Source organism: Carica papaya, chromosome 6 (genome assembly GCF_054855325.1).
Source record: "Carica papaya isolate Zhongbai chromosome 6, ASM5485532v1, whole genome shotgun sequence".
NCBI lineage: Eukaryota > Viridiplantae > Streptophyta > Magnoliopsida > Brassicales > Caricaceae > Carica > Carica papaya.
Window position 1 is genome coordinate 28,443,486 of NC_142314.1, and position 25,835 is coordinate 28,469,320.

At 32.2% G+C, this 25,835-nt stretch overlaps 2 protein-coding genes across 4 annotated transcripts; one reads left to right on the forward strand and one right to left on the reverse strand.

Annotated features, from left to right (window-relative positions):
• Window positions 1–772: 772 nt before the first annotated feature.
• On the reverse strand, window positions 773–9,587 carry LOC110812903 (uncharacterized). Its single transcript, XM_022039812.2, has 3 exons — window positions 9,017–9,587; window positions 6,372–7,854; window positions 773–2,260 (listed from the first exon to the last, which is right to left on the reverse strand). Exons 1-3 carry the CDS (start codon window positions 9,390–9,392, stop codon window positions 1,108–1,110), a joined length of 3,012 nt encoding a protein of 1,003 aa, XP_021895504.1. The 5' UTR covers window positions 9,393–9,587; the 3' UTR covers window positions 773–1,107.
• A 5,838-nt stretch (window positions 9,588–15,425) lies between these two features.
• LOC110812916 (Transcription elongation factor (TFIIS) family protein) lies at window positions 15,426–19,765 on the forward strand. Of its 3 annotated transcripts, none has more exons than XM_022039838.2 (10): window positions 15,426–15,830; window positions 17,440–18,023; window positions 18,150–18,218; window positions 18,311–18,393; window positions 18,517–18,602; window positions 18,720–18,772; window positions 18,862–18,895; window positions 18,998–19,125; window positions 19,302–19,395; window positions 19,501–19,765. In XM_022039838.2, the coding sequence occupies exons 2-10, from the start codon at window positions 17,634–17,636 to the stop codon at window positions 19,608–19,610; spliced, it is 1,047 nt and encodes a 348-aa protein (XP_021895530.2). In that variant the 5' UTR covers window positions 15,426–15,830; window positions 17,440–17,633; the 3' UTR covers window positions 19,611–19,765. The 3 variants fall into 3 exon arrangements, with proteins under 3 accessions (XP_021895530.2, XP_088079303.1, XP_088079302.1); XM_088223177.1 differs by having other exon boundaries at window positions 18,529–18,602; XM_088223176.1 differs by lacking the exon at window positions 15,426–15,830 and adding an exon at window positions 17,144–17,166.
• Window positions 19,766–25,835: the final 6,070 nt, after the last annotated feature.

A 25,835-nucleotide genomic window follows, 5' to 3' on the forward strand; every position in this document is an offset into this window, starting at 1 on the left:
TAAAAATATTTAAACATATAATTTTTATACCCTATGATTTTGAACAAATAATGATTATTTATATTATGATATTAATTTTATGCAAATATATTCATTTAAAAATTGATCCTATATTTTAACAATTTAAAAAAATAATTTGAAGAAAAATGAGAAATGAAAATATTTCAATACCTCGTTTTACTTATATATATTTGTATCCTTTTTATTTTATTTGGATTTCTTATTGTATTGTATTCGGTTAATAATTAATAAATAATACAAGTACATAATAATTACTAGTTGAAATAATTAGGTAATTAAATAATAAAATTACACACTGATAATTAAATTTCTCTGTAAAAATTAATGTTTATAAAAAAATTTTAACTAGCTCAACGAAAATTCAAAACTCGTGCAAAAAATAATTAAAATTTAATTTTTATAAAAATCATAAACCTCCAGCTACTAATTATGTAAAATTTAACATTTAGTGGAAATAGTTACAGGCCTCATTAATAAAATTCACCAAAAAAATATTAAACTATTTTGATTTTAACTACTTGTTACGAGGAAAATATATTAAATTTTCACTTATATAAATTAAGAATACAGTTGTGACAAGACAAAAATTTGACATTCTAGGAAGTTGAAATATGATTCATAAGGCTCCCACTGATCATGACTTACATCTACGGAAATCTTAATTTTATTAGAGTTGTAATCCAATTAACCGAATATGATAATGGAGATACTTGGTGGTATATTCAGGCAACCGAATGACCCTTTCAATTGCTAAAAAAACTCAAATTGAACAAAACTTCGAATATTTGAATACTTAATTATTGCATTTAGCCTAAAACACATATCAATCATTTGAACTAAAATCTAAAGAACACATCATTGTTATCTTTAGCCTCAAACTAAGTTCTAAGGCTCGGTTTCCATATAATCAAATAACCTTGAACCCAATTTTGATGGGGGGAAAATAAAAATGTATAAGCAATATTCATGAAATGTGGCTTGCATAATCACTGTGTGCTTCACCGTATCCCAACAAGCATAATCTTACCTTTCATACACCATATGAAAATCACTGTCTGATTGCCCTTTTTCTGATTCTAAAGACCATCAACCCTGCATCTTTGACTCACTTGATTTCCTCAAACTACCTAATATTCCATCAATCAATTTGTCCTTGTTATTTGAAACAGAATCTGAAACAAAAGAGTAACTCTTTTGCATTCTCCTCTTCCGTCCTTGACTCAAACAATTCTCGTTGCTACCTGCTCGAGACAAGCCAGACAGCTTCAAACCATCTGATGAAGAATCAACTACACCATCAACATCCTCCGACTTTTTATCTTCCTTGCTACTGCGCCATGAATCTAAGATTTGCAGCAATGAGCTATCTTCCTCATTTACTCCTGCTTTTCTCTGAAATCCATTCTGCTTTACAGGAGAAGTTTCTTCTTCTGAATCTGAAAGGTTATCATCTGATAGGGATGGTTCGTAATCAGGAAGAGATTCTTTATTTCTTCCTTCTATTCTTCTGTCCAATACTGATCTAGGTGTACTATTTGAAACAGGTCCCAGTTCTTCAAATGGCGAGTCCAAATCATCCTCTCTCCTTGATGTACCAGATGATTCCCTATCTGAATTTGATACTAGATGACTATCACTCTTTTCTTCAATATTATGAAAGGCAATTTCTGTGCAGGAAGCTTTTGAGGCTACTCTAGAAGGAAAAATACAATAGGATGCTATTCTAATCCCAGGCATCATCTGTAAAAGGGTTGTCAACTTTTTGTAACCAAGCTTTTGAATGTCAAGAGGATAGCCATACCTCTCCAGAAATAGCTTCTTAAAGGAGCCCATTGAATATCCTTCTGGGTATTCCTTTGTTACCTCTTTCACAAGCTTTTGACAGTCAGCAAGTATCTCACTTCTAGACTTGTTTGAAAGACTCTTATAAATACCAGATTCAGAAACTTCACTGTAAGTATTCTGTAATTTTTTTTCTCTATCATGTTCTTCCTGCAAATTGGACTGTAACTGTGGCTCTAAAAAGATGGATCTAAGTCCATTTGCAGCATGAGAATGACCCACATCAGGATTTTTCTCAGCTGGACAAGCAACTTGGAAAAGTGGCATTTGAGAGGGACATACTTTGATCCATTTCTTCTCCGACACTAACATATCCACCAACTGAAAGATATCAGAATCACTAAGAGATTGAAGAGCGATAGGTCCTTCTCTCTGCAGACATTTTGCCATCTGTTCCCTGACATAAATCAGAAATAGCAGATGAAATTTTACAATATGATGTCAGCTAGGAACTGCCAAAATTTCTAAACTTCAATAACACAATGTTTTAGAATTCATACTGTCAGTTTTGTTCATACAAAAGGAACTACTGTTAGAACATATTACAGTTTCCTATATTATTGAGGAGTATTATTATAGTTTTAATAACTTATAATTCTCATTCTTATTAATATTTTTCTATTTGTATTAGTATTCATAATATTATCAGCATTAGTTTTTTATTCTTCTTAAAATTAGTATTCCTAATTCTACTAGTTTATATTTCTTATTCTATTTCTAGTTAGGCAATATTGCTTAGAGATTATTCCAATTACTTGTAATTTTACTTATTGGAGCATTTAAGATATTCGATAAAAATATTTTGAGAGTTTTTCAATTTTTAATTGTATGATGCAATCAAACTTGTAAGATGAAACTTAAGATTTCATAGCCGTGATGCCTAACAAACCTTAGGTGTAATGTCTAGGTTTTTTTATCTCCAAATCTCTAATTGGACAAGTTAATCCTATTTATCATACATTAATTTGGTATTAGAGATAAAAGAATCCTATATCAAAATTTTCGAAATAGTACCAAATCCATCTGGGAAAAAAACACCAAAAGAAATTTTTAGGAAAAGAAACTAAAACAGCCACCAAAACTGTTCACCAGCCACCTGCAGGAGATGATCGACAACGCCACTACCACCAGCTCTAAAAGGTCTCAATCGGCCGACCCCTGAAGCCCCACCGTGAAACTCCACCAAAAACATCCACACTCGCTAGCGCAAGCTCCCGCAGCTGCTGCCTCTTGCAAATCCACACTTCTGCACTGTTGCATCCAACACCAGCTTCCAATCTAAGATCAGCACCTTCAACTGAGCCGCTCACCAAAAGGCCACTGCCATCCAGTGATCAGAAGCCGTCACGTGAAGACCACGCGTGACCAGCCGCAAGTAGACCTTGTGCAATCTATTCTGTTTTGGCTTCTCCAATGAGTTCCCGGTTCAACCAGGCTTTCTAAAGAGAAATTAAGCTTCAACAATGGTGACTAACACTAAATTAAATGTTAAATTTGAGACACATGACATAACCGTTAATACCATATTGGAAGCAATGCAAAACATCATTAAAGCAATCTTGGAAGAACTAAAATACTTATGCACAGCACAAGTACGTCTGCCAATTCAAAATATATAAGTTGAACACGTTGCCGATAGAAGACACATTGAAGATAATACTAGAGATATTACCAAGATAGTAAAAGTTGAAACTCCTAATTTTAATAGAAAAAGAGACTCCGATTTCTTTCTTGATTGGCCTAATTCAAATGGAAGAATACTTCAACTAGTATGACATGTAAGATGCACGAAGAATTGAATTTGCCAAGATGAAGTTGGTTGGACTTGTAAAAATATGAGTATACTATTGATGCAAAAATAACAAGAAAAAGACAATCAACAACTAAAACATCGGATGAGATGAAAACTATTCTTCGAGAAAAATATCTACTCCTGACTATTTTGACAAATTTCATGACCAAGCTTACACTTTAGCCTAGCGCAACATGCCAGTAACTGAATACACACAGAAGTTTGAAAAATTACAAATTCGGAGTCATCTAAACGAAGCGATAGTCAAGGAGCATCTTGATTCAAGGCAAGACTAAGAGTTGATATTTTTGTTTTGAAATAAAAAGTATGAATAATACATTAATGAAAGGACACCAAAGGAATGTTACCTGTATATATATTTACATATTAGTAAGTAGATCAATAGCATTCCCAAAATCATCCCATATGTAAATGTCATGAGCCAAAATAGAGAACCAAAAAAGTGTAACTATTTATCCCTAATTTTATACATTTCATACTCAATCCCCTCAAACGCTCTCCTGTTTTTTTCTTTCGACACCACCCAAAAGATAGTTAGAGCACTGAGCATTAAAGGCTTTTTTTTTTTTTTTTTTTTTTTTTTTTGTAACAAAAACCCGCCCAAGCCCTGAGTTCATCCCTCACTAACCCCTCAATAACCCAATTAATCCCCAACAAACCATAAACCATAGAAGACATATCATACACCATCCAGCACCATAGAAGAATATAGTTGCACGTCTCTGCAGCAATCCTACAGAGGTAACAACCGCTGACAAAAGTTCAGCCCCCTTTTTATTAAGTTGTCAATAGTCAAGATACATTTCCTACCTGCCTCCCAAGTGAAGAAAGTAATTCTACGCAGTGTATTCACCTTTAAAATCTGATTATATGGAAAACTATCAACCCCCCATCAAATCGGCCCCTCAAAAACTTATAGTAGGATTTAACAGGGACTAAAAGTTGATATTAAAAGAGAGTTAATTTACCAACTATATCACAAACTTATCAAACCGTCCTTAATGTGCAAGAATAATTGAAATGTCCAATCCCAGGAAAAGTTGTGGGATCAGCTCCTAAAGATACAATTAAATCAAATGGTGAACTGAAGAATGAATCAACCTCATATTTCAAAACTCCTAAAGCTAAGGGAAGTTGTGTGCTTTATCTGTGGATAAAGCGAGTAACTCATGCCCAACAAACAAAAACTTGCATGTTGGAATAAAAGAAAAGGAGGAGATGCAAGAAAGAGATGATGGTTACGGATCTTAGGAGGATGATGATTTAGCTCCTATAAACAATTAAGTATCACTATTTTATTAAGGTGCATATCGTTAGTAGACTCCATAGAGGAAAAGCAAGAAGAATCACTATGCCTTCCTAGTGCTCAAGATCTTTCTCTAAGAATCAACTCTATGGATGGGCAAGAGGAATCATTGTCTTCCTATTACTCAGTATCTTTCCCGAAGAGTCAACTCTATGAAAATTCCATGCAACAAGGCATTTGACAAACCAATTGGCCAACATGTTGATTTCATCCTCCCGCCAAGATTTGATACTCCTACAATTGCGCATTTCTATTATTTTAGGTATTGGTGAGAAGAAACAAACACAAAGGTTGATAAGTTTTCATGGAGAAGCTCGAATGTTAAGGTTTTATATTATCTGGTAGTTCAAAACTCGTTGATGAGTTTTCTCCAACAAATGGATAATGATGCAAAATAGGCTAGCATTAGATCTCCTAAATAATTTAGAAATTTTAATTATATTAAATATAAACTACTATCTTATTTACGAGTTTATATTATTGGAGTATTATTGTAGTCTCAGTAACTTAAGATTTTTTCATTATTAGTATTTTTCATATTTGTATCAGTATTCTTAGTATATTAGTATTAGTTTCTTATTTTTATTGAGATTAGTATTCCTAATTCTACTAGCTTACTAGTTTTTATTTCAATTAGGAAATGTCGCTTAGAGATTATCTACTAGCTTACTAGTCTTTATTTCAATTCTATTAAGGAAATGTTGCTTAAAGATATTAAATACCTTGTAATTTTATTTATGGGAGTATTTAAGTTATTCAATAAAATATTTTGGGAGCATCTCAATTTTTGGTTGTATGAAGCAATCAAACTTTTAAATGTGATGTTTAAAATTTCTTCCATGTGATGTCTTAGAGACCTTATATATGGTGTCTAGGGCTTTTATCCTCGAATTCCTAATTGGACAAATCAACCTTATTTGTCCTACCTCAACCCTCCTGATTGTGTGATGCAATCAAACTTTTAATTGTGAAGTTTAAAATTTCTCCGATGTAATGTCTAAGAAAACTTAGATATGATGTCTAGGGTTTTTATCCTCAAATCCCTAATTGCATAAATTAACCATATTTGTCCTACATCAGAGGTTATTTCTTGATGAGTTCAAATACATGGTAATATTATCTTCATGTAGATCCAAGGGCGGTACCCCGTTGATACCTTTGTGAATAATATTACTTCTCTTATATTTCAAAAAAAATTATCTTCATGTAGATCCAAATCAAGCTCAGGAGGTTTCTTTCCTTTATATATTTGTTATTGTGGAGTTGGAAATACAATGAGAAACTAGAAACAAAATTATAATCAAAACGAATATTGAATAAAGTAGCAAGTGATAGTTTGAACCACATGCCAAACACAGTAGAGAAACAAAGAAGAGAAAGTTTGTTAACCTGGTTTTTGATTGTGAAATGGTAGCTGATCCTCTAGCCGAATTGAGGAAGGCTTTCATGTCACTCCAGAAATAGTCATCAGTAAAAACCACGTGCTTTTTAGAATGGCTAGTTACATGATCAAGAATTTGACAGGATTGGTCACTTCCATTAGCAGTGTCTGTGCTTCTCCTCCAGAATTTCCACCAGCTTGGAATCCAGTTAAAGAAACCTAGATTTGAGCCAGATTTATAATTAGATGCTTCAACACTTGTTTTGCTGTCCTCAGCTAATTCACTAAAGCCTGAAGAAGACAACACCGAACATGCTGGATCAGCATTTGAAGAAGGTGATTTTACAGATTGTGCCCCAACTATTTCCTGTTCCTTGCTTTTGCTAGAATTGCTACATTTTTCCTTATTTTTTAAGCTTTTCCTCTCAGAGCAATCTAACTTAGAGCCTTTTTCATCTCTACTCGTCTCAGAACTGCCTTGATTGCTGCCAAACCATCGTCCCCAGATTCTTTTAACAAATCCCATCTCATGTGGATAATCTTCTTCGACCTTGCTAAACACCACAGTTTCCACCTCAACATTCTTCCCATCAGCTAGAAGTGGCTCTTCCATTTTTTCTGGATGCTTTTCCATATCCAGTCTAACATTATTACTATTATTCGCTGGATTACTATGCTGCATTTTTGGAGAAGGCTCTTCCCCTCTTGGTTTTGGGGTTTGAAAAGCCATCAGCTTGCTTTCCATGCCTTGATTAAGAGATGCATCCTCAGTACTTAACCCCAGACACAAACTGATATCCTGATCTCCATTTCTGTAAACAGGTTTGGTAGATATGCAAGAACTGGATTCAAATGGCTCAGGGGCTTTTGCGCTGATTCCATGTACAACATACTGACCATCAACTACCGACTGAAGCCTTAAAATGTGTGGCATTGAAAGAAGAAAGCGAGAGAACTTTTTATATCCATAATAATCTCCATCTATGTTAAAATTACTTTTACTCAACTCTGCACGAAGTTCTGTAATAGAAATTCCCTTAGGATATAAGCTTAAAATTTGACGAATCTGCTTGACAACTACCTTTGGAACCGGACGTGGTTTAGAATCTGAGCCAGGGTCATACAACTCCTCACCTCGTGAACATGCCGCCTGCTTCATAACTAAGAAGGGATCTTCAAGAGGCACCTTATAATGGCCATACCAAGAACCATGAGGACCATCTGGAGGTTGGTTAAAATGCTTTCCAGTTAGAACCTCACCTCTAAGTAAAGTGTGCCAATGCCACATAATACTCGCAGCACTGCAAAGGACATCAGAAGCAGATTCTGGACTAGCAAGCAAAATATTATAATTATTCATCCTTAAACGGTGTAATATGTTGGCAAAGTCTCTATCCCCAGAGATCAAAAAAAGATGTGCTGGTGGAGGATGTTGAGAAACCCAATACATAAGATCTACTAGTAGAGACCTGTCTGCGCTGTTCTTTCCACCTAAATTGGTAGGAAATGTTACCATTGTTAGACAATTAAGAAACTGTCTGATTAGCTATGAAGAATATCTACAGCAGGAATTTATATCACAGCACATTTCCATTGTTTTTCCAACTGAATCAATTATTCCAAACCCAAGGAAAAGGTCTGCAGTTCTATATCCCATAACCTCATGCATTACATCATGTGTAACACAAAATCAAGAAGATGGAGTACTGCATGCCAATCAAAAGAGCATAATATAAATGCAATGGATCTTCATGCCATCCCAAGCACTAAAACTCACTGAGATCCTTGTCAACTCAATCGAGGAGGAAACTAACACACTTATATTTGAAAGACATGGGAAACACTATAGCATCTCTAAAAGCAGCATCTGAAGAGGCTAGAGAATGGGAAATTATGAAAACTACCTACTTTTTTTTTTCTCTTTAAAAAAAAACCTCCCAGTAATTTTGGCACCTCACAGATTTTATACTGTTTTTAGACATGATGACTTCAGGAAGCAGAATTCTTCTAGGAAGTTGCTTATTCCAATACATATACACATTTGGTAAAATGCATATTCCAATATGTAAATGATAACGTTTCCTTTTAACCTAAAAAAAGAAAGAAAGAAAAACAGCCAAGCCTGAATAGCCAATGGAGGAAACAAAGTCAGAAAAAGAGATGATAAGTTTTAAGACCTTGTAGATTTTCACATAGGCACAACTCAAAGAACAAGTCTAATTGGGAATTCAAAAAGGTTCACCAATCCAAGCCACCTAAAGCCATAAACGACTTTTTCTGTGTAATCATGTAAATATCGATAACAAAAAATCTGATCAACCAACAAATCTTCTATGCATGCTTTTATCCTAATCTTCACATATACCTCCAAGATTCTACAAAGCAACAACTTTTCAATATACATTTCATTACAATCTTCAGCCTCATCGCTTCCTCATTCTAACTCCAACTCCAATATAAGGATGCCAAAAATGGCTATAATTGCAAAAACTTGCTAAACCAGCAATTGCAACAACTCATGTTTGCGACCTTGATTAAAAAATACCAAAAAAAAATATTCCTTATAAAAAAGAAAGCACAAGAAAATAACACCACCTTCAATGCTAAGAAAAAAAGTTGCTTGCAAATAGATTCGAATTCAAAGTTACCCCACCACTAGGGACATGAGTAAGGTTGATTCCAGTGGAAGAAAGCGCCTCTTGGTTGGCTCTAGAAAGTTGCAGAATGTCCCCAAAGGCGGTGATGGTAATGGGACCTTTGATTCCGCTGGCCCTGATGGCAGCGGTAATGCAGTGAGCAACTTTGAAGACATTGACACCAGCAGGCAGATTGCAGTTCTCGAAATCCCACCACACAGACACCTTCACGTTTCTCGAGTCCTCTTCCTGGCGTCTCGACGAGAAATGGAATGAATTGGAAGGAACGTTCGAGAAGGAAGAGAAACGAAGAACGAAGATTGAAAGTGGATGTTTAGATGGTAGAGAGGAAACGGAGAGGAGGGTTTTGGGAGAGAAACGTTTGATGAACATTACTGTGGTTCTAGGGTTTTAGGTTCTTGTGCCCTTCCGTGCAGATTGAGAGTGAGTTTTGTCAGTTCATTTTTTTGTGGCCTCTGAAACTGAGAAACTTAGCAGCTCAGCTGACAAGGATGGAGAGAGGACATGGCAATGAACACAAGCAACCTAAAACCCTTTGTTAAAGCGGTAACCCTCGACAGGGTTTTGTGTTAGTAAATTTTAATATTTTTGTTGGTTATAAAAAGAAAATGTAATATTTCCCTTTTATTGAAAAAAAAAAATTGTCTTATTTTATCTTCCCATAAATTAAAATTCAAAAATATGTGTATGTATATATGTATAATACATAGCTGCATATTAACTTAAGATGATTTTTTTTATTGACAACTTTATTTTTCTAAAATTTTATTTTATTATTCTATTTTAAATTGAAACATTAAAAAAATCGTTTTTATAATAATTTGTATTTTTATTATTTTATTCTGTCAATTTTTTACTTTATTTTTTAAATTTGTATATTTGTGCATGATATACCTTTTTTATTTACTGTTTTGGTTCCATTAAGGGAGCTTTCAAGTATCTCATCATGAATTTTTCTTAGCTTCAACGTATAAATAAAGATTTATTGATTGGTAATGATGTTATAGTTTAGATATATCCCCCCATATGATGGCTGAGGAAGCGAATCTTTTATTGGCTGGAAAAGTTCATATTGAAAGAAATATAAACTATTTAGCCTTAATTGCGATGATGAAATAATATGAAAATATTAGTTTGGCTTTTCTACAAGAGAGTGGTCTAGAACAACTTCATTTCTAATTTATAAATGTTTTAGATGTTGAGTGTATTCAGTAATTACTGCCTTGACATTTTGAGTGAGTGGTGATTTGTCTAACTTCATTAAAGGGATATGAACACTCGAGCATAGTTTAATGTTTCCATACAAAATTATGGGCACAAATTTATGAATTGTCTCCTAAGCTACTAAAACTGAGGTGGGGAATAAATGAGGAGACAAAATGGGTTCAATTATCTTAATGGACCCTCGTATGGTTAACAGTACCTAATTTAATTTAGGAAGACTATCCATGATTATTTTTCAAATATTAAGATGTTATTTTGATTATTGAGTACCAAGACCTTCGAAATTCATTCTTAATAAATTTTTCCTAAGTTTTTTCTCAAGCTTTTTTGGTCCTAATCAATTGTCATCAAAACCTAAACTTGATCCATCACACTACCCTAGTTTACTCATTCTAACTTTATAAGATAAAACTATGTTTTTGCCAAATGAAGAGCAGGGAAAACCCTAAAATACTAAAATAACTGATAATAAACAAACAAGAGAAAATAGCATTGTCAACCAACATAATCTATAGCCATCGTTATAAGGTGGTCAACATCACCTCTTCCATTATCATAAGAGGAATCTAATCAGTTCTTTGACTAAGTTTTAAGTGTTCACCAATCTTGAGAACCACTTTACCCTTTACTAGAAGTTACTTTTGCTTTACTAGAACGGGTCCTAACCCACCTATTAAAAATAACATCAAAATCGGATACAACACCACTGCCTCTATACGACTCTTCTTCTAAAAAATCATAGTCGGTGGTTCAAAAGTTAATGATTGACTTTTATACGTTGGCCAATCCACATGGTTGTTCGTAGTTTAACAACTTATGTTGATTGATTCATACTAGGCTAACTCATTCTAATTCAATTTTTTGGTTCAGTCACCTTCAGACTGGTTTTTAATATTTTTAAACTGGTTCATAAGGCTTTTAGGCATGCTCTTTCATTTTCAAGGTTAGTTCGTTAAATTTATATTGTATCTCATTTATTTTGGTTGGTTGATGATCAATGTCTATTCATACATTCAACATAAGTTATTTAATTTCATATGAATGTCAAGTCTCCTAATTAGATTTATGGAAGAGAAAATGAATTTAATGATAGTAGTTTTATGGTGTCATGTGGTAATGGATTTTTACTGACCCTTGTCATTCCACTACTAATTTTTTTTTAATTTTAAACAAAATTATATCTAGAGTCATATAAGTCAATGTGAGATTACTTTGTCCATTATTAAAAGCATTAGTGGATTATCAACTTCTCAAGCACTCAAATCATTTTGAAATTTGCTCATGGCATACGTAAGTTAAATACAATGTTAGTTAAATAGAATGACTACACTAGATATTTCTTGTGACGAGACACCAATAAAAAAAGTTTTCGAACTAATTATTTCTATATTTAAATTAATTTGTGAGTTGACGAGACAATATATGTTAATAAAATTTTAATTCTTTACTTGTAAGAACTAAGCTATATTTGATGATGTTGGGTCTTGATTATAAAGAATTAATGATAAAAAATCTTCAAGGACTTCCTTAAGTCTATCATACAACATTAGAATAATGTTCTCTCATATATAGAAGAGATAATGATCATACTTTTACAAGAAAATGATTATATTTGAATAAAATTATTCTCTCTACTCCTACATAGTGTTTGAAGAGATAAGAAACAAGTTTCACTAGTTGTTGATGCGTTAGTGAAGATAGTTCTTGAAAGTTGTTTACAAAGCTTAAATAATTTTCGATACATAGAAAAAATCTTTAAGAATTCTCCTAACACAATTATAATGATATAGTGACCATTATATGCCACAACTTATATCTTTTTTTAGAGTAAGATGATCTCACCATCATTTATAATAGTGATCTAGTGATCACTAGGATACACAACTTATCTTTTTCTAGAGATAATGTGATCTTACTATTATTGATGATCTAAATCATGAGAGCAAGTTAATAAATGTGGTAGCCAAAGAGTTCACCATCGACCATAGAAAATTAGTGGATAAGACATAGAGAAAGTTGTGAAAGATACTACAATTTTATGACATAAGTTGAGTCATTTAATGATGTATCTCTCTATTTAATTACAAGCAATAGTATTGCTTAAGATTAAAAATGATGATATTTTCAAGAAAGATGTTCTATCTCAAGATACTACCCCATATTATTTCTTTTAACAGCAACGAGAAAAAAATTGTTGTGCTTGCTTTTATAGATTTTGTCTTTCTTAATTGGTTCACTACATCTTCAAAACTCTTGATTTTTGAAGCATTCATGTTTTCTCATTACAATTTCAAGTTATGCAAGTATCAATTATTAAGAAGACAAGTTTTGATTTTAATATCATTTCTACTTCACCGTTTCAAAACTTGAGCTCATGTTTTTACCAAATGTTAGAAAATAATGTAGAATAAAAAACTCTTAAATGGAAATATTTCAATAATAGGAGATATGATGCAGAACCAACAACAAAAATATTAATTTTACGAAATTAACTAAAAAGAATAAGAAGATTTAATTTTGTTTTTTAAGTTTTAAAAAATTTTATAATAACCAAAAATAATTTTTTTTTCCTATTTCCTAAATTTCATATTTTTCTAATTCTTTTTACTTAACTTATTTTTTATTTACCAATTTTTTTAAATTTTTTATTTTTTATGTTTAGTGTCTATATATAAGGTACATAGCTAAATTTAGGGGGATTATTTAAGATTATTATTCAAATATTGAGATATTGTCTTGATTAATTAAGATATAGAATCTTCATCTTCGTTTTTAATAAAGTTTTACGAAGTTTTGTCCTTCAACATTCTTTGTCCTACATCAGTAGGATTCCTCATTGATAATTATAAGATATATGATGCAGAACTAATAAAAGAGCATAGATATTTTGAGAAATTAACTAAAAGGAATAAAAAAGATTTAACTTCTTTTATAAATTTTAGAAAGGTTTACAACAAAGAAAAATAAGAAAATTTACTCTCCTATTTCCTAAATTTCTTATTTCTCTAATTCTTTCTATTTAACTTATTTTTCCATTTATTAGGTTTATTAGATTTTCTGCTTTTGACATTTGGTGCCTATATAAAAAGTACTTAGCTTGGTTTAGGGAGATTACTCGTGATTATTATTTAAATATTAAGATATTGCCTTTATTATGATATATGATATTTATAAGTTTTGTTCTTGATAAAGTTTCACTAAGTTTTTTTCATCCTACATTGATAGGTTTCCTCATTGAGGACCAAATCATAAGAAGGCTAATAACGAGGCTCTATATTACTTTTTGCTACCCTTTTTAACCTTTTAATGGCCATAGTGATAGGTTATCCTATCTAGGTGCCACAAGAATATCACATGAGTAAGAAAGGCTATATCCAAGCCAATTAAATAGATATATATATACATATAAATGTCCACTATTTAGGGATATAACTATATTTTCTTTAGAAAAGAGTCAATTATTGAGAAATGGAAAACAAACATGATAAATAAAGGATTTAGTCAATATTGGTCGATAGGTTTATTTCACTAGCTAAATAAGCATTTGATATCAGTTGGATCAATATCCACTTAGAAGTCTTTATGATATATTGGTATCTTATTGGTCCCAGCTTAATCTTAAGTCTGGTTAATGTGTCTTTCTTAATGATATTAAGAGTGTTTCAATCAATTTGAAAGTTGGCTTCCACCGATACCAGTTCTGTATGAGATGGATCCACATATTATGACTCAAACCATTCTAGATAAACTTAGTTTTTCACTTGTCCTTTGTACTTAAGTGCATTAGTGACATCTGTTGAGAAGTTGAAATAAGATTTTTGTGCTAAAAGATATCATTTCATGACTCTGCCCTCTAGCTTAAATTTATTTAAGATAGAAGATGAACTCTCTTATTTATATAATGACTAACCAAGGACAATCAAGTCTGTGTCTGTATAGTAGTAATCTTTCTTAAGATATAAAAATATGCATAGATTTCAGTAAAGGTAGTAATCATAATATCTAGTTGGCCAACAGAGTTCTTCAGTGGGTTCTAATGATCCGAGCCCATCTTAGTATTGTTATGGTAGGTAATAATTGGTGCCCTTGAGCTTTGGCTTTTGGAACATGAGATTAGGAACTTTAATGAATGTTTTTTTAAAAAAAATCATTTCTTCGATAGTTAATCAGTAAAATTATTTTTGTATATACAAGTTCTTTTCTTGATGTTTCAAATTCTATATAAAAATTATATAATTCTTTTTTCATTTCAAGATTATTTTACGTATTTTTCCATAAATGTATCCATTTCTTATGTTAAAATAAAAAAAAAAGTGCTTAAAATAGTTTGTACTGTTAGTATTGTATGATTAAGCATTAATAATATCCTTAATAGTTGCGAGAAAATGGGTTGTCAATACTTGTCAAGCCTACTATTAGATTCATTACTAAATATTAGTGAATATTTATTTTAACTTAATTTAGTAGTCTTTTATGTGTTTCTCTTTTGTCTTAATGAAATGGATGTCATGACACATTTAAGTTGAAAAAAAATAAAACAAAACTCTACCTTGTTTTACAACTAATAGATTGGATAGATTAGGTTTAGTCTGATGACACATTTTTAAATGGGCTCTTAACATAATTATTATGAATTCTACAATGACTTGTTCCTATATTATGGTATCATAAAGTATAATATTTTACTAGGTTATGCATGCATTCTTCGTATTTTTGTTTTGACGGTTGTAAATATCAAAATGATCATCACAAACGAAAATGTTATTATTTGGGTTCTCCAAAAAGATGGTTGTGCAAAAGCTGAACTTGAAAAATTTATACATTAAAAAATAATAATATTCAAATTGAATGTGTGTTTGAATAAGAAGATAAGATTAGGGAAGCCTAATTTGGCCAAAATTAGAGAAAAATTAAATATTAAAGAGACTATTTTATCTTTTATAAGTAAAAAAAAAATCTAATAATTTTAAATGACTTCAATAGATGTTATCAATTATTATATTAATTTAATACAATGTAAGAAAATAGAGAACTATCGTTTTAATTAAATAATCAATCATCACTCCATACAAAATAATAAAATTATTTATTATTATTGTCCCTCGTTTTTCCCTTTGGCCTTTTCACCCATTATATTCTTTTATTCTCTGACATCATCAAGTGGATACCTCACCCCCCCCCCCCCCCCCTTTTCCCACGCGCCCCACGCACGGTTCAGGCTTTCGGTTCGTCCAGAGCAGGAAAGCGCACACCACCTCCAAACCAGAACTCTCTCTCTTCGTCCAATCGCAAGATTCTCTGAAATTTCTGTGCTTCCTCTTCTCTTCCAGATCTGGTCAATGCACCAGTTACCCGCACGAGCCGATACCTGATACAACCTTTTCTCCCCAACTTCGCCGGAGCTGAAACCAATAATATTAACAAGAGATCTTTTGCCTCAAATCCAGACATCAATTCGCGCCATATCCACACCATAATTGGGCCGCCTCTTTTCATTACTAATCGATCCTCTCTCACGATTACCGAGTTCGCGGGTTCTTGCCTTTCCTTTTCTGGTTGTTGTGTACAGAACCGGGGAATATTGAGGTAAATACTATTCACCTTTTTTGTCTCATACTTTTTTTTTTTTTTTAATATCAGGGTTTTGATTGTTTTGGAATAATTTTCGGAGTGAATTTCTATGATGTGAACTTGTTGCTTGAATAATTTGTTTGTGATCGGATGAATTGAATCTAATTGTTGAAATTTTAATTACTTGAATAATCATGTCTAACGTTTTGATGCTGGAATCAATCTGCTTTCAAATATTAGTTTGCAGCTGGTGTGAAGTTTGGCATATCTCTTTGCTGATGTCTTTAGTAGGTTACTATCTTGCTGTCATCGATTCCCCGCAGATTGAGTACGGTTATTTTGCTTGCAGCTGTTAGTTTTTAGTCTTTTGTTTCTGTGTTAGCAGATGGTATTTGTAAGGGCTTGGATATATTGTTGAATGGAGAATTAGTTTGGATCATGATGAGAGGTTGAGAGACAACTGAAGGATTTTCATGTTATGATTTTTTTACTTTAAAGTTCTATTTTATAGTTTTTTGGCTGGATCAATGTTTCCTTTCCTAGTTAAATCGTGATGTTTTTACTTTAAAAGAAAGAAGCATTGATGTTTTGTTGATTTTTTTAATTATTAGTCTATCGGATTTACGATTTGATTCTAATTGCTCGGATTTTAAGTTGGATTGGATTTCGGATTTGATTCTCATTGCTCGGATTTTAAGTTGGATTCTCTAAGCAGTTCTATTTAATTTCTTTCCTAGTTTATGCCATTCTTTTTTATGATTTTAAAGTGGTTTTATTCCCTTTGCATTATTTTTGGTGTTGACTAGTATATAACTTGTTAATTTCATGGCTTACTTGATTTAATCATTTGCCAACTTTCTATCAAATGAATAAAATTCACTGCCTTTGGTGATTTTAGGTGAGTATTTGTATTGCTTCTGTTGATCCAGAATTTCATTGCTTAATCTTGATTATGATATTTAGCACCATAGACCACAGTCTTGTATGATTACTGTTATATTCTTCTTCATGTTCATTTTTTGCTTCTTCTGCATTCACGGACGTTGGGTGGTTGGAGCTTTGGGTTGTAAGTTATTAGTGAGACTTTCACATGTTATAGGGTTTTTGTCAGAAGTCTTACTCATGGCTGTTTGATATGAGAAAAAAGAAGAGAGAAGGAACGGAGAGGAAGAAGAGAGATTCTGGGGTAAATTTTGTTTTATTTCTTCAATGCCTCTGCATTCACACAAATGGGCCTATTTATGGGCTTATGAGCGTTAAAGGTCTCACAGTGACTGAGGTGGGACTTGCTTGGCCATTTTTGGTTGCAGCAACGCCCGTGGGATCTGCTGTAATGGTTATGGTTGGTTCGGTGAGTCAACCCTAACCCTAATCTGTTCAGACGATTTTACCATTTTGCCTTCCATGGGTGAAATGACTTTTTTGCCCTTCATCCTATAGTGGACAACCAGGGATTTTCTGATGGTTTTCTCCTCTATAACCATATTTTGTATATTTCAATTTTTTTTTTAATTACAAATAATCACAATATTGCCTGCTTTTGATTGCCAAAATTTGAGTCACAAGTGTATCCTTTTCAAGCCCTGATCATTATGGTCTTCTTTTGTTTTTCTTTGTTGGTCAGGTTCCATTGATCGGAGGGTACGATATCCGAATATGTTACTAGATCTGCTTATGCAATCATCAGAATTGTCTTTGTTCTGCATTTCCAATTTGGTTGGACATATTTCATCATCCTTAAGCATTTAATAAAAACAGCAAGCTTTTCGATACAAGCACTGAAAGAAGGAAAGGAAGATCCTGAATAGTCTGGTAAATATGGATTTAGATGATTTTCGGTCCATCTTAGATACTGCAGGCATTGATGTGTGGACTTTCATCGACACGGCAATTTTGGTGGCATCGTTGGATTATGGACAAGAATTGAAGCAGCGAAGAGATAATATTGTGGAGAGGCTTTACGCAACGTCTATGGTTACTCGGTGTAGGAACTGTGATTTTGGCGATGGCAGGCATAATGGGTATGAGGTTAAGGCTTCAGTTGACGAAGAAAAGAACCAAGAAACCAAAAGCGGGAAAGGAGGGTCTCCTTCTACTCCACAATCGATGAATGGAGAGGATGATGGGTTGGACCCATATGGGGGCTTGTTTGATGATGAGCAGAAGAGGATACTGGAGATTATCGAGCATCTTGAAGATCCTGACCAGGTTAATTTATTTTTCTATTTTTGTTTTGTGTTGGTTCAGTGAATTTCACTTTTTTAACTGGAGTTTGAACTTTATTAACTTGTTAGTCTCCTAATGTGTATATTTCTGGTGCTTGTGTATATTCAGTCTGAAGATTCTCTGGTTGATTTGCTTCAGAGTTTGGCAGATATGGATGTTACGTTCAAGGCCCTCCAAGTATCTTGGAAAACAATTTTTCTCTTTTATTCTTCTATTTCTTTTAATTTTTTCTTTTGTTATATATTTCTCTATTCTGGTTTTCATTCCAGGACACTGATATTGGGAGGCATGTCAACAGTCTGCGAAAGCATTCATCGAGTGATGTTAGGAGATTAGTGAAGCAACTTGTTAGGTTTTTATAGAACCAAATTTACTTTTACTTTATTTGTTTGTAAAATTTTTTTAAAAAATTCTCGATGAGTCTTTTATGTGTTTGTGACCTGTAAATAGCTTTTGCAAGGGATTCTATTTCTAGTTTGTTTTGCAGGAAATGGAAAGTGATTGTGGATGAATGGGTGAAAGTGAATCGACCTGGAGAAGTGGAGTCCTCTGCGCTGATGGGTACCAACATATTATTATCTTAGTACAATTATTTGTTTTCCTTTTCATTTCCTGAGAAAAGTTTCTCGAGCAAAAACAAAGAGTTAATAACGAATGTGAAATTAATGATGTTGGCAGCTGATGAAGACTCTCCCCAGCAAAAAATTCCACAAAATGGTCATCAGCAGCAGGTGCAACAAATCTTTTAGCAGCAGAATATTCCTGGAAATTTTATTGAAAACTTCCTCAAATTTTCCCCTAAGATTTTCTTCTTTTGCAGATTCCTGATTTTGTCTACTCCCCGAATCCTCATAGTGAGTACAGAGAATAAGATTTGAGTTTGGATTTGATCTTAGTTCATAGGCAAACATTTGATAATCTGCTGTCTTCTTCTCTTTTGCTTTTGGGGCGAATAGATGGCAGTTCTGGGTCAGACAAGAATAATTCTGAACCAGAAAGGAAGCTGAAATCACTTCCTCCTCGAAAAGGACCTCTAGCCTCGGTTAAATCAACTCAATCTACTCCAGCGTCCCCACATATGCAGGTATCACACACACACCATATTGTTCTCCACTTCTGTATTATTTCCTTATGGAGTTTTGACATGAAATCTTGAAGTTAATGCCTTCAAGAACAATTTGGTTGGCAATCGGTGTCCATCAGATTAAAGTTGCAGATAATGGTGATACTTATTTCTAATAAAGTTCCCTTGATCTGCAGAGACAAAGAGAACAAAAAGAAAGCACGTTTGATTCTGAAAAGTTAGCTTCGGCAAGAAGGCGGCTTCAGGAGAACTACAAAGAAGCGGAAAATGGTTTTATACTCTTTTATTTGATATCTTTATCATAATTTTAGTCTGTGTGATTTTGGGGAAGTTGTACTAATTATTATGTTATGTTTTTTTGTGTTCTTTATGAAGCCAAAAGGCAAAGAACGATCCAAGTGATGGATATTCATGAGATACCAAAACCCAAGAATGCTTTCTTTGCAAAGAACAAAGGTGGTGGTTCACAGGGGAGGCACTGGTGAATGAATGGGTGAATTAACTTGTCAAAAAAAAACAATAAAAGGCTAAACTGGAAAGACTCGGAAATCAGTTTATGCTCTTTATATGTTATATTTGGTAAGGAGAGAAACAAAATATTTTTATCCAAATGAATGGGAATAGTTTCTTTTAGCAGGTACTTGTTTTGTTCTTTATTTCAAAAACAAGTCTCTTGCACTTAAAAGGAAGTATTTCTTAATTTTGAATTTTTAGTTCCATATATTAATACGTAAATGTGATAGATAGAACACGAAACTAATGTTTAAAGAGGATGGTAGTGCGAGATGAGTTTGAAAAGATATGAATACTTTGATGTTTTTAGAAAATTATTTTTATTTGTACAGGAAACATTGTGTGTTTTAAATAAATGAGAATATTTTCAATCATCACAAGTTTTGTAGAGTTAAATTGAAAATAATTACTTTTTCTGCTCGGAATTTTAAAGATTTTGAATTAATTTCTAAGTGATCTTAACTAAGAACTAATTTCATTATTAGGGAGTTTTGGGTTTGACTTACGTACGTAAAACATGTCTTGAATCCAGAGACGATCATATATAATTTTAAGATAAAGATTGATTTCTAAAGGTTGGGATGATGTAAAAAGGCTTATGAAATAATTGGTTACCATTAGATTCTAATTATAAAATACCTTTAAAAAAAAATAGCATTGTGCTTGTTGCCGTATCTAAATAATTATGATATTTAACAATTGCTCATGACTTCAAACTTTATGAAACCACCAATGATACGAAAAGTAGGCATCGCCATTATTATTAGTTTCCAATTTATTTTTTGATCTCCTAGTTCTTGGATTTTTTTTTTTTTTTTCAAGTTTCAGTATTTTTAAAACCAAATTAACTTTTATTGATGTAATTATTATTAAATTTTAACCTACAAATTTCTTTTATCTTTTAGCTATCAATAAATCTTTACCTTATATTAAGAACAAATACTGAGCTTAAATTTATAATGATAGTGGCTTACATAGGGTATATTAATTTATTTTATTTTATTTTTGTTTAAACCCTCTACTTCTTTTTTGTTCTAAAATATTTCTTCTACTTTCAAACATTTTCAAATAAACTCATATTTTTTTTTTTCATCAAGTCAACAACCGCATGACAGATAAAGGATAGACGCGAAAAAAAGTTCTTTTGACATGCAGAGATGACTCGTATGTCTTTCTATTTGTATCTGTGTGTCTGTGAGCATCAGCATTAACATAAAAATTATTTTAAACTCAGTGCATTTTACGATCAATCATTAAATAGATTTTGACTTTGTTGATTGTGAAGAATAAGTAGTAATTTACTATTTTAAAAGTTATTTTTCTAAATTATTTATATGCAAACATATTATATGTATAATTTTTAGGGTAGGGTGTTGATTTTGTAAATGATTTGAAAAAAATTTTAATTATAAAATTTAAATTTTTTTATTAATTTACAATTGATTGTACTCTTTTTTTTTTTTTTTTTTTTTTCTTTTTTAATTTCCCAACTCAAAAGTACATATAAGTCATAAAACCCCAACTGTGGCACTCTTGGTTAAATTAGTAGTTTTGATTATATAATTTAATTTAATTACCAACTCTTTGGTTTGTAACATCAGATCCAACGGTTGTAAATGAATCGATACAAGAAAAGGTATATATATGTAATTAATGAGACACCAAAAACCCTAATTAAAAACTGGCAGTAGTTGTTAGAGGTGATAAGAATCTTTAATTTTAAAACCCAGCTTTTACTACAAGGTCAACAACTTATTCAATGCCATGCAGCTGGATCATGTGAAATTAAATTTCTCAAACCCACACAGACAGTTCATTCATTACATATAAATACATACACATATATTTACACATATATATATATATATATACACAAACACATACCCAAAACAACATTTTGCTTTTAATGCATCTTAATATTATCTTCCAAAACCCTAAGGCCACTATATACATATATGTATTTTTCTTGTGGGAAAAAGGGTACCATCTTTATCTTATATTAGATCATTATATAATATTACAAGTCTTATCTCATTGATTAAAATTAATCCAATGTGGATTAATTTTAATCAATAATTAACCAAATCCACGCCGCTCTCTATACTATTATTCTACTGGGTATGAAACTGACTTTAACTCACTTGACAGTTGTTCCTGGGTATGCGTTGCCATTTTCAATTAATAATGGAATCCACACAAAATATTGTTCTTTTTTTAGAAAATAATTATAAGGGGTATATATATATATATATATGTGTAATACCTGCTTCCGGAATTTAGGTCTGGAATAATCAATTTTAATAATGAATAAATTAGAAAAAAAATTATTTTCCAACTTTTAATTGAAATTTTGAAGAAACTTAGATTTTTGGTGTATATAAAAATATTTTTAAAAATCAGAATTAAAGTAGAAATAAGAGAAAATTTATTTGAAAAATTATTTAAAAAATTGAAATAAAAGTAAAAATAATAAAAATTTGACCACGTGGACCGCCATGTTAGCAGCGCAGTCGATTGTCATGCGCTGCGAGGCAGACATGCAGACACGTGTCCATGCAGAAAACCACGCAGTTGATCCACGTGTCAACGGATCCAACGACTCATATCTCCTCCCGCGCGCACGGACGACCCAGATTCGTTTCCTCTTTAGACACAATCGAACGATCAAATTTAATCCAATCGTGCGATCTAGATTTGTTTCCCAAATAAGAGTGATCCGATGGGTGGGAGTGGGCCACGTGTCCCTGCACGGACGACCTAGATTGACGCGGAGAGGGTATTAAACATCCTTTCCCAGAAAATCCTAACTCTAACCGCACCTGACCCCCCCGAGAAGAAGAAGAAGGGCGGCCGGAAGGAAAGTCGACCACAGTCGCCACTACATCGGAGTTACCACCAACACTGGGAAGGTAAGTTTTTTCCCCCTTTCGCTTCAAAATTCAATTATAAGCATCTCCGCACCCATATCGGCACCGAAAAGTCAAAAGAAAAGTCAAAAATCGGGAGTGGAGCTCGACCAAGCGTCTGCATCCGCAACCCAAAACTACTATAGTGAGCCCGATCCGTTTCCCGTTTCCTTCTACTTTTCCAACCGTTGTGTCCCTAACCCTTTTCTGGTGCAGATCGACTAAAGAGAATCCCGATTGCGAGAGAGGAATGACAGAGCTGCCACACTGAAAAACTCCCCCCGGCCAGACAGAGAGGAGACGTTGCCATAAGCACCGAAGCCGGCGTCGCCGTGCCAGAACCTTAAACCGATCAAAAAATTTAAAAACCCTTATTTTCAGTCTTGTTGAGGTATTTTAAAATATGTGACGTGTACTTTTTGGTTTTTGTAGAAAAAAAATTCAAGAAATTCGAAAACCGCCAGGAGGTGCAGTGAAAAATGCGGTGTTTTGAACACCAACCCGAAACAAGAATCTCTCACTCTTTCTCCCATTATAGTTAATTAAAGTTTAATAAATAATAAACGGTAAAATTTATAAATATTGGCAAACCCTAATTAATTAAATATAGATCACCAATGGAGCCGGTAACTAGTCGGTACGTAATTGTTTATTTTACTTATATTTTTTATTTATTGCTAAACTGTTATTGTTTGCTTATCGCATGCACTTTAATTCATAGGTTTAATTATCTTTCCATTTATTGATTTACATAACTGCTTTATTCATATTTGTTGATTAGTTTGGAATGAATGTCCTGATCACACTTTTTTTATTTGTTAAAATATCAATTTATATTATCTGTTTAATTGTTGTTTAATTATTCTATAACTATGAAATGAGATGGTTGTGTGTAATTGGTGGCTGATTAATGATGTGAACATGTATGTAAAAAGCTTACTGGTATCATGAAAAAATGTGTACGGATTCGGTACAGAGAACAAACCCTACCATGAACATTATCTTAGTCGAACAGGGTTAAGAAGTCCCATACCGAAAGAGGTTGGGAAGTATTTGTTCACTCTCATACTGGATAAGGTATTGAGGCGATAGTACATTTGACGTCCATTATCGGACGAGGTATGAGAACGATCGGTTAATTAATAAATTGGATATTAGGTCCACGTATAGAGAAAATTCTATGGACTCCTAAAAGTATCGGTAAGTAGGTAAAAAGGTAAAGTTTGAGTATTATTGTTTCTTAGAATGTATAATGAATTACTATCTTGATTATTGCATTCACGAGTCGAATTTTGATAACTAAAATAGTGAGTATGAAACTTACGTTTTTAAATTAAATGAATTTAATACAAAAGAAAATGACTTCATTTGGTTCTCCGTAGTTGTTGTTAAATGTTGGCCTTCTTACTGAGGTAGTGTAGCACATCTTCCTTATTTAACAATTTCATATCAGAAAGATTAAGATTCAGATCCTGAACACCAAGAAAATTAGTGACTAAAGATTGCCTCTCGCATCCCACCAAAGTTGTCTTGTGAAAGTTGAGCATATATGATTTTAGTTACATTTCTATTTCTGTTATTTTAATTTATTTAAATGGACGTTTTCGTAACCCTATTGGGCATCCTAATTTACTGTACATAAGAAATGTAAATCTTAAATTTCAATTGCTTCCGTTATTATTTCATTTCATTACATTCTGGACTTTTACAATAGACATATATATCAATTCGGTATGAAGAGACTAAACAAATTGGATTATAATTTGGAAAATAATGATAAGGTATTATAGGAATATAACTAAATTGAGAGGACTAATAATAATTAATCAAATACTTACCATAATTATCATTCTGATTACATAGAGTAGTAGGGAATGAATTTCAGATATTGTGATTAGAATTATAGTGAGTATATAACTTGTCAAAAATTCAATTGTGTAATATTTTACATGACCAAATCTCTAGTGGCATGTAATAAATGGAGTTGTCACTATTCAATTTTGAGCAACTTGTCAATAATATATTCAGTATATTATAAACATATATATATATATATATATAGTCAATTATGAATATGTCTCCACTTTAACTAGTACTGAATCTACCCCAATATCCAAATGAGGGATGAGTAGCCAATTGGTTGCAGGCTGGCTCCATTAATAATGTCCTTCTGCATTCCAGGTCTACTTTTATATCACAATCAAACTTACAACTATAGTATTAAAACATATATGTCACTGATTATTAATTAAAACTTTTATATTTTATTTAAATATTATAAATTCAAATATCAGAATGTAAAGTTTATTATTTTATAAATATATTATAAAATAATTATGATTAAATTATAATGTTTAATTCGATTAAACTAATAATTTAAGCCAATAATATAATAATTAGAGCATAAAGAAACTTATTATATTTTTTAATATATGAATATCTTTAACAATTAGATTCTATTAATTAAGATAGAATCTCACTTAATTTTTTTATTCAAAATATATATACATTAAGCACGTGTAGAATTATCATTAATTTATTGAAAAAAATGATAATTTTTTAATTGAATATATAAAATATTTGAATTAGTTAGCAGTTACTTTTAAATATTATTTTAATTATTTTCACAGTTCAATATAATATACCAAACAACAAATCTACAAGTGTCTGTTACTAAATCTAGAAATGAACGGGTCAAACAATTTAAAAACAATAAATATTGTTAATTTTTTATACTAAAACTTTATATAAATAACTGTTTTTGTAAAAAAAAAAAGTCAGTTTGTAATACTCGAACTTAAAATTTAGTACGGGATCAATTTTCGTATTTATAAAAATAATTAAAGATATTATTTTAATTTAATTTTATTAAATTATTTGAGAAAAATAGATTTGAAACGAAATTGAAAGCAATTTTGAGAAAGATAGGTAAAATTTTGAGTTCGAGAGAGTATTTTTTAAAGACAAATTGGAAACAAAAGATTAAAATACAAAAAGGAGAAATTCAGCCACATAAAACAGTACAGTTAGTAGTCATGCCAAACTAGAGTACGTCGCGTAACAAAACACGTTGACATCGGTGCCACGAGGGAGGCCACGCGGATGATTCACGTGCCCAGCAATCCGACGGCCCAGATTCAATCTCGCGCGCGCGAACAGTTCAGAAGCATTCCCTCCTTATCCGCGATCGAACGAATGAGATCAATTATGATGAACGGTCCAGATTCGCCCACGCAATTGGTCTAAACAGGCAACGATCAGACAACTCTTCTCACTTCATGTCGACGAGAA

Excerpts from the sequence above, each read along its gene's own strand:
- LOC110812903 (XM_022039812.2), bottom strand. The coding sequence starts at position 9,392 with ATGTTCATCAAACGTTTCTCTCCCAAAACCCTCCTCTCCGTTTCCTCT. Across the intron at positions 7,855-9,016 it reads CCTTACTCATGTCCCTAGTG|GTGGAAAGAACAGCGCAGAC; the intron begins GTGGGGTAACTT and ends CTACCAATTTAG. Across the intron at positions 2,261-6,371 it reads ATTTCACAATCAAAAACCAG|GGAACAGATGGCAAAATGTC; the intron begins GTTAACAAACTT and ends GATTTATGTCAG.
- LOC110812916 (XM_022039838.2), top strand. The coding sequence starts at position 17,634 with ATGGATTTAGATGATTTTCGGTCCATCTTAGATACTGCAGGCATTGAT. Across the intron at positions 18,896-18,997 it reads CTACTCCCCGAATCCTCATA|ATGGCAGTTCTGGGTCAGAC; the intron begins GTGAGTACAGAG and ends TGGGGCGAATAG. Across the intron at positions 19,126-19,301 it reads CAGCGTCCCCACATATGCAG|AGACAAAGAGAACAAAAAGA; the intron begins GTATCACACACA and ends CTTGATCTGCAG.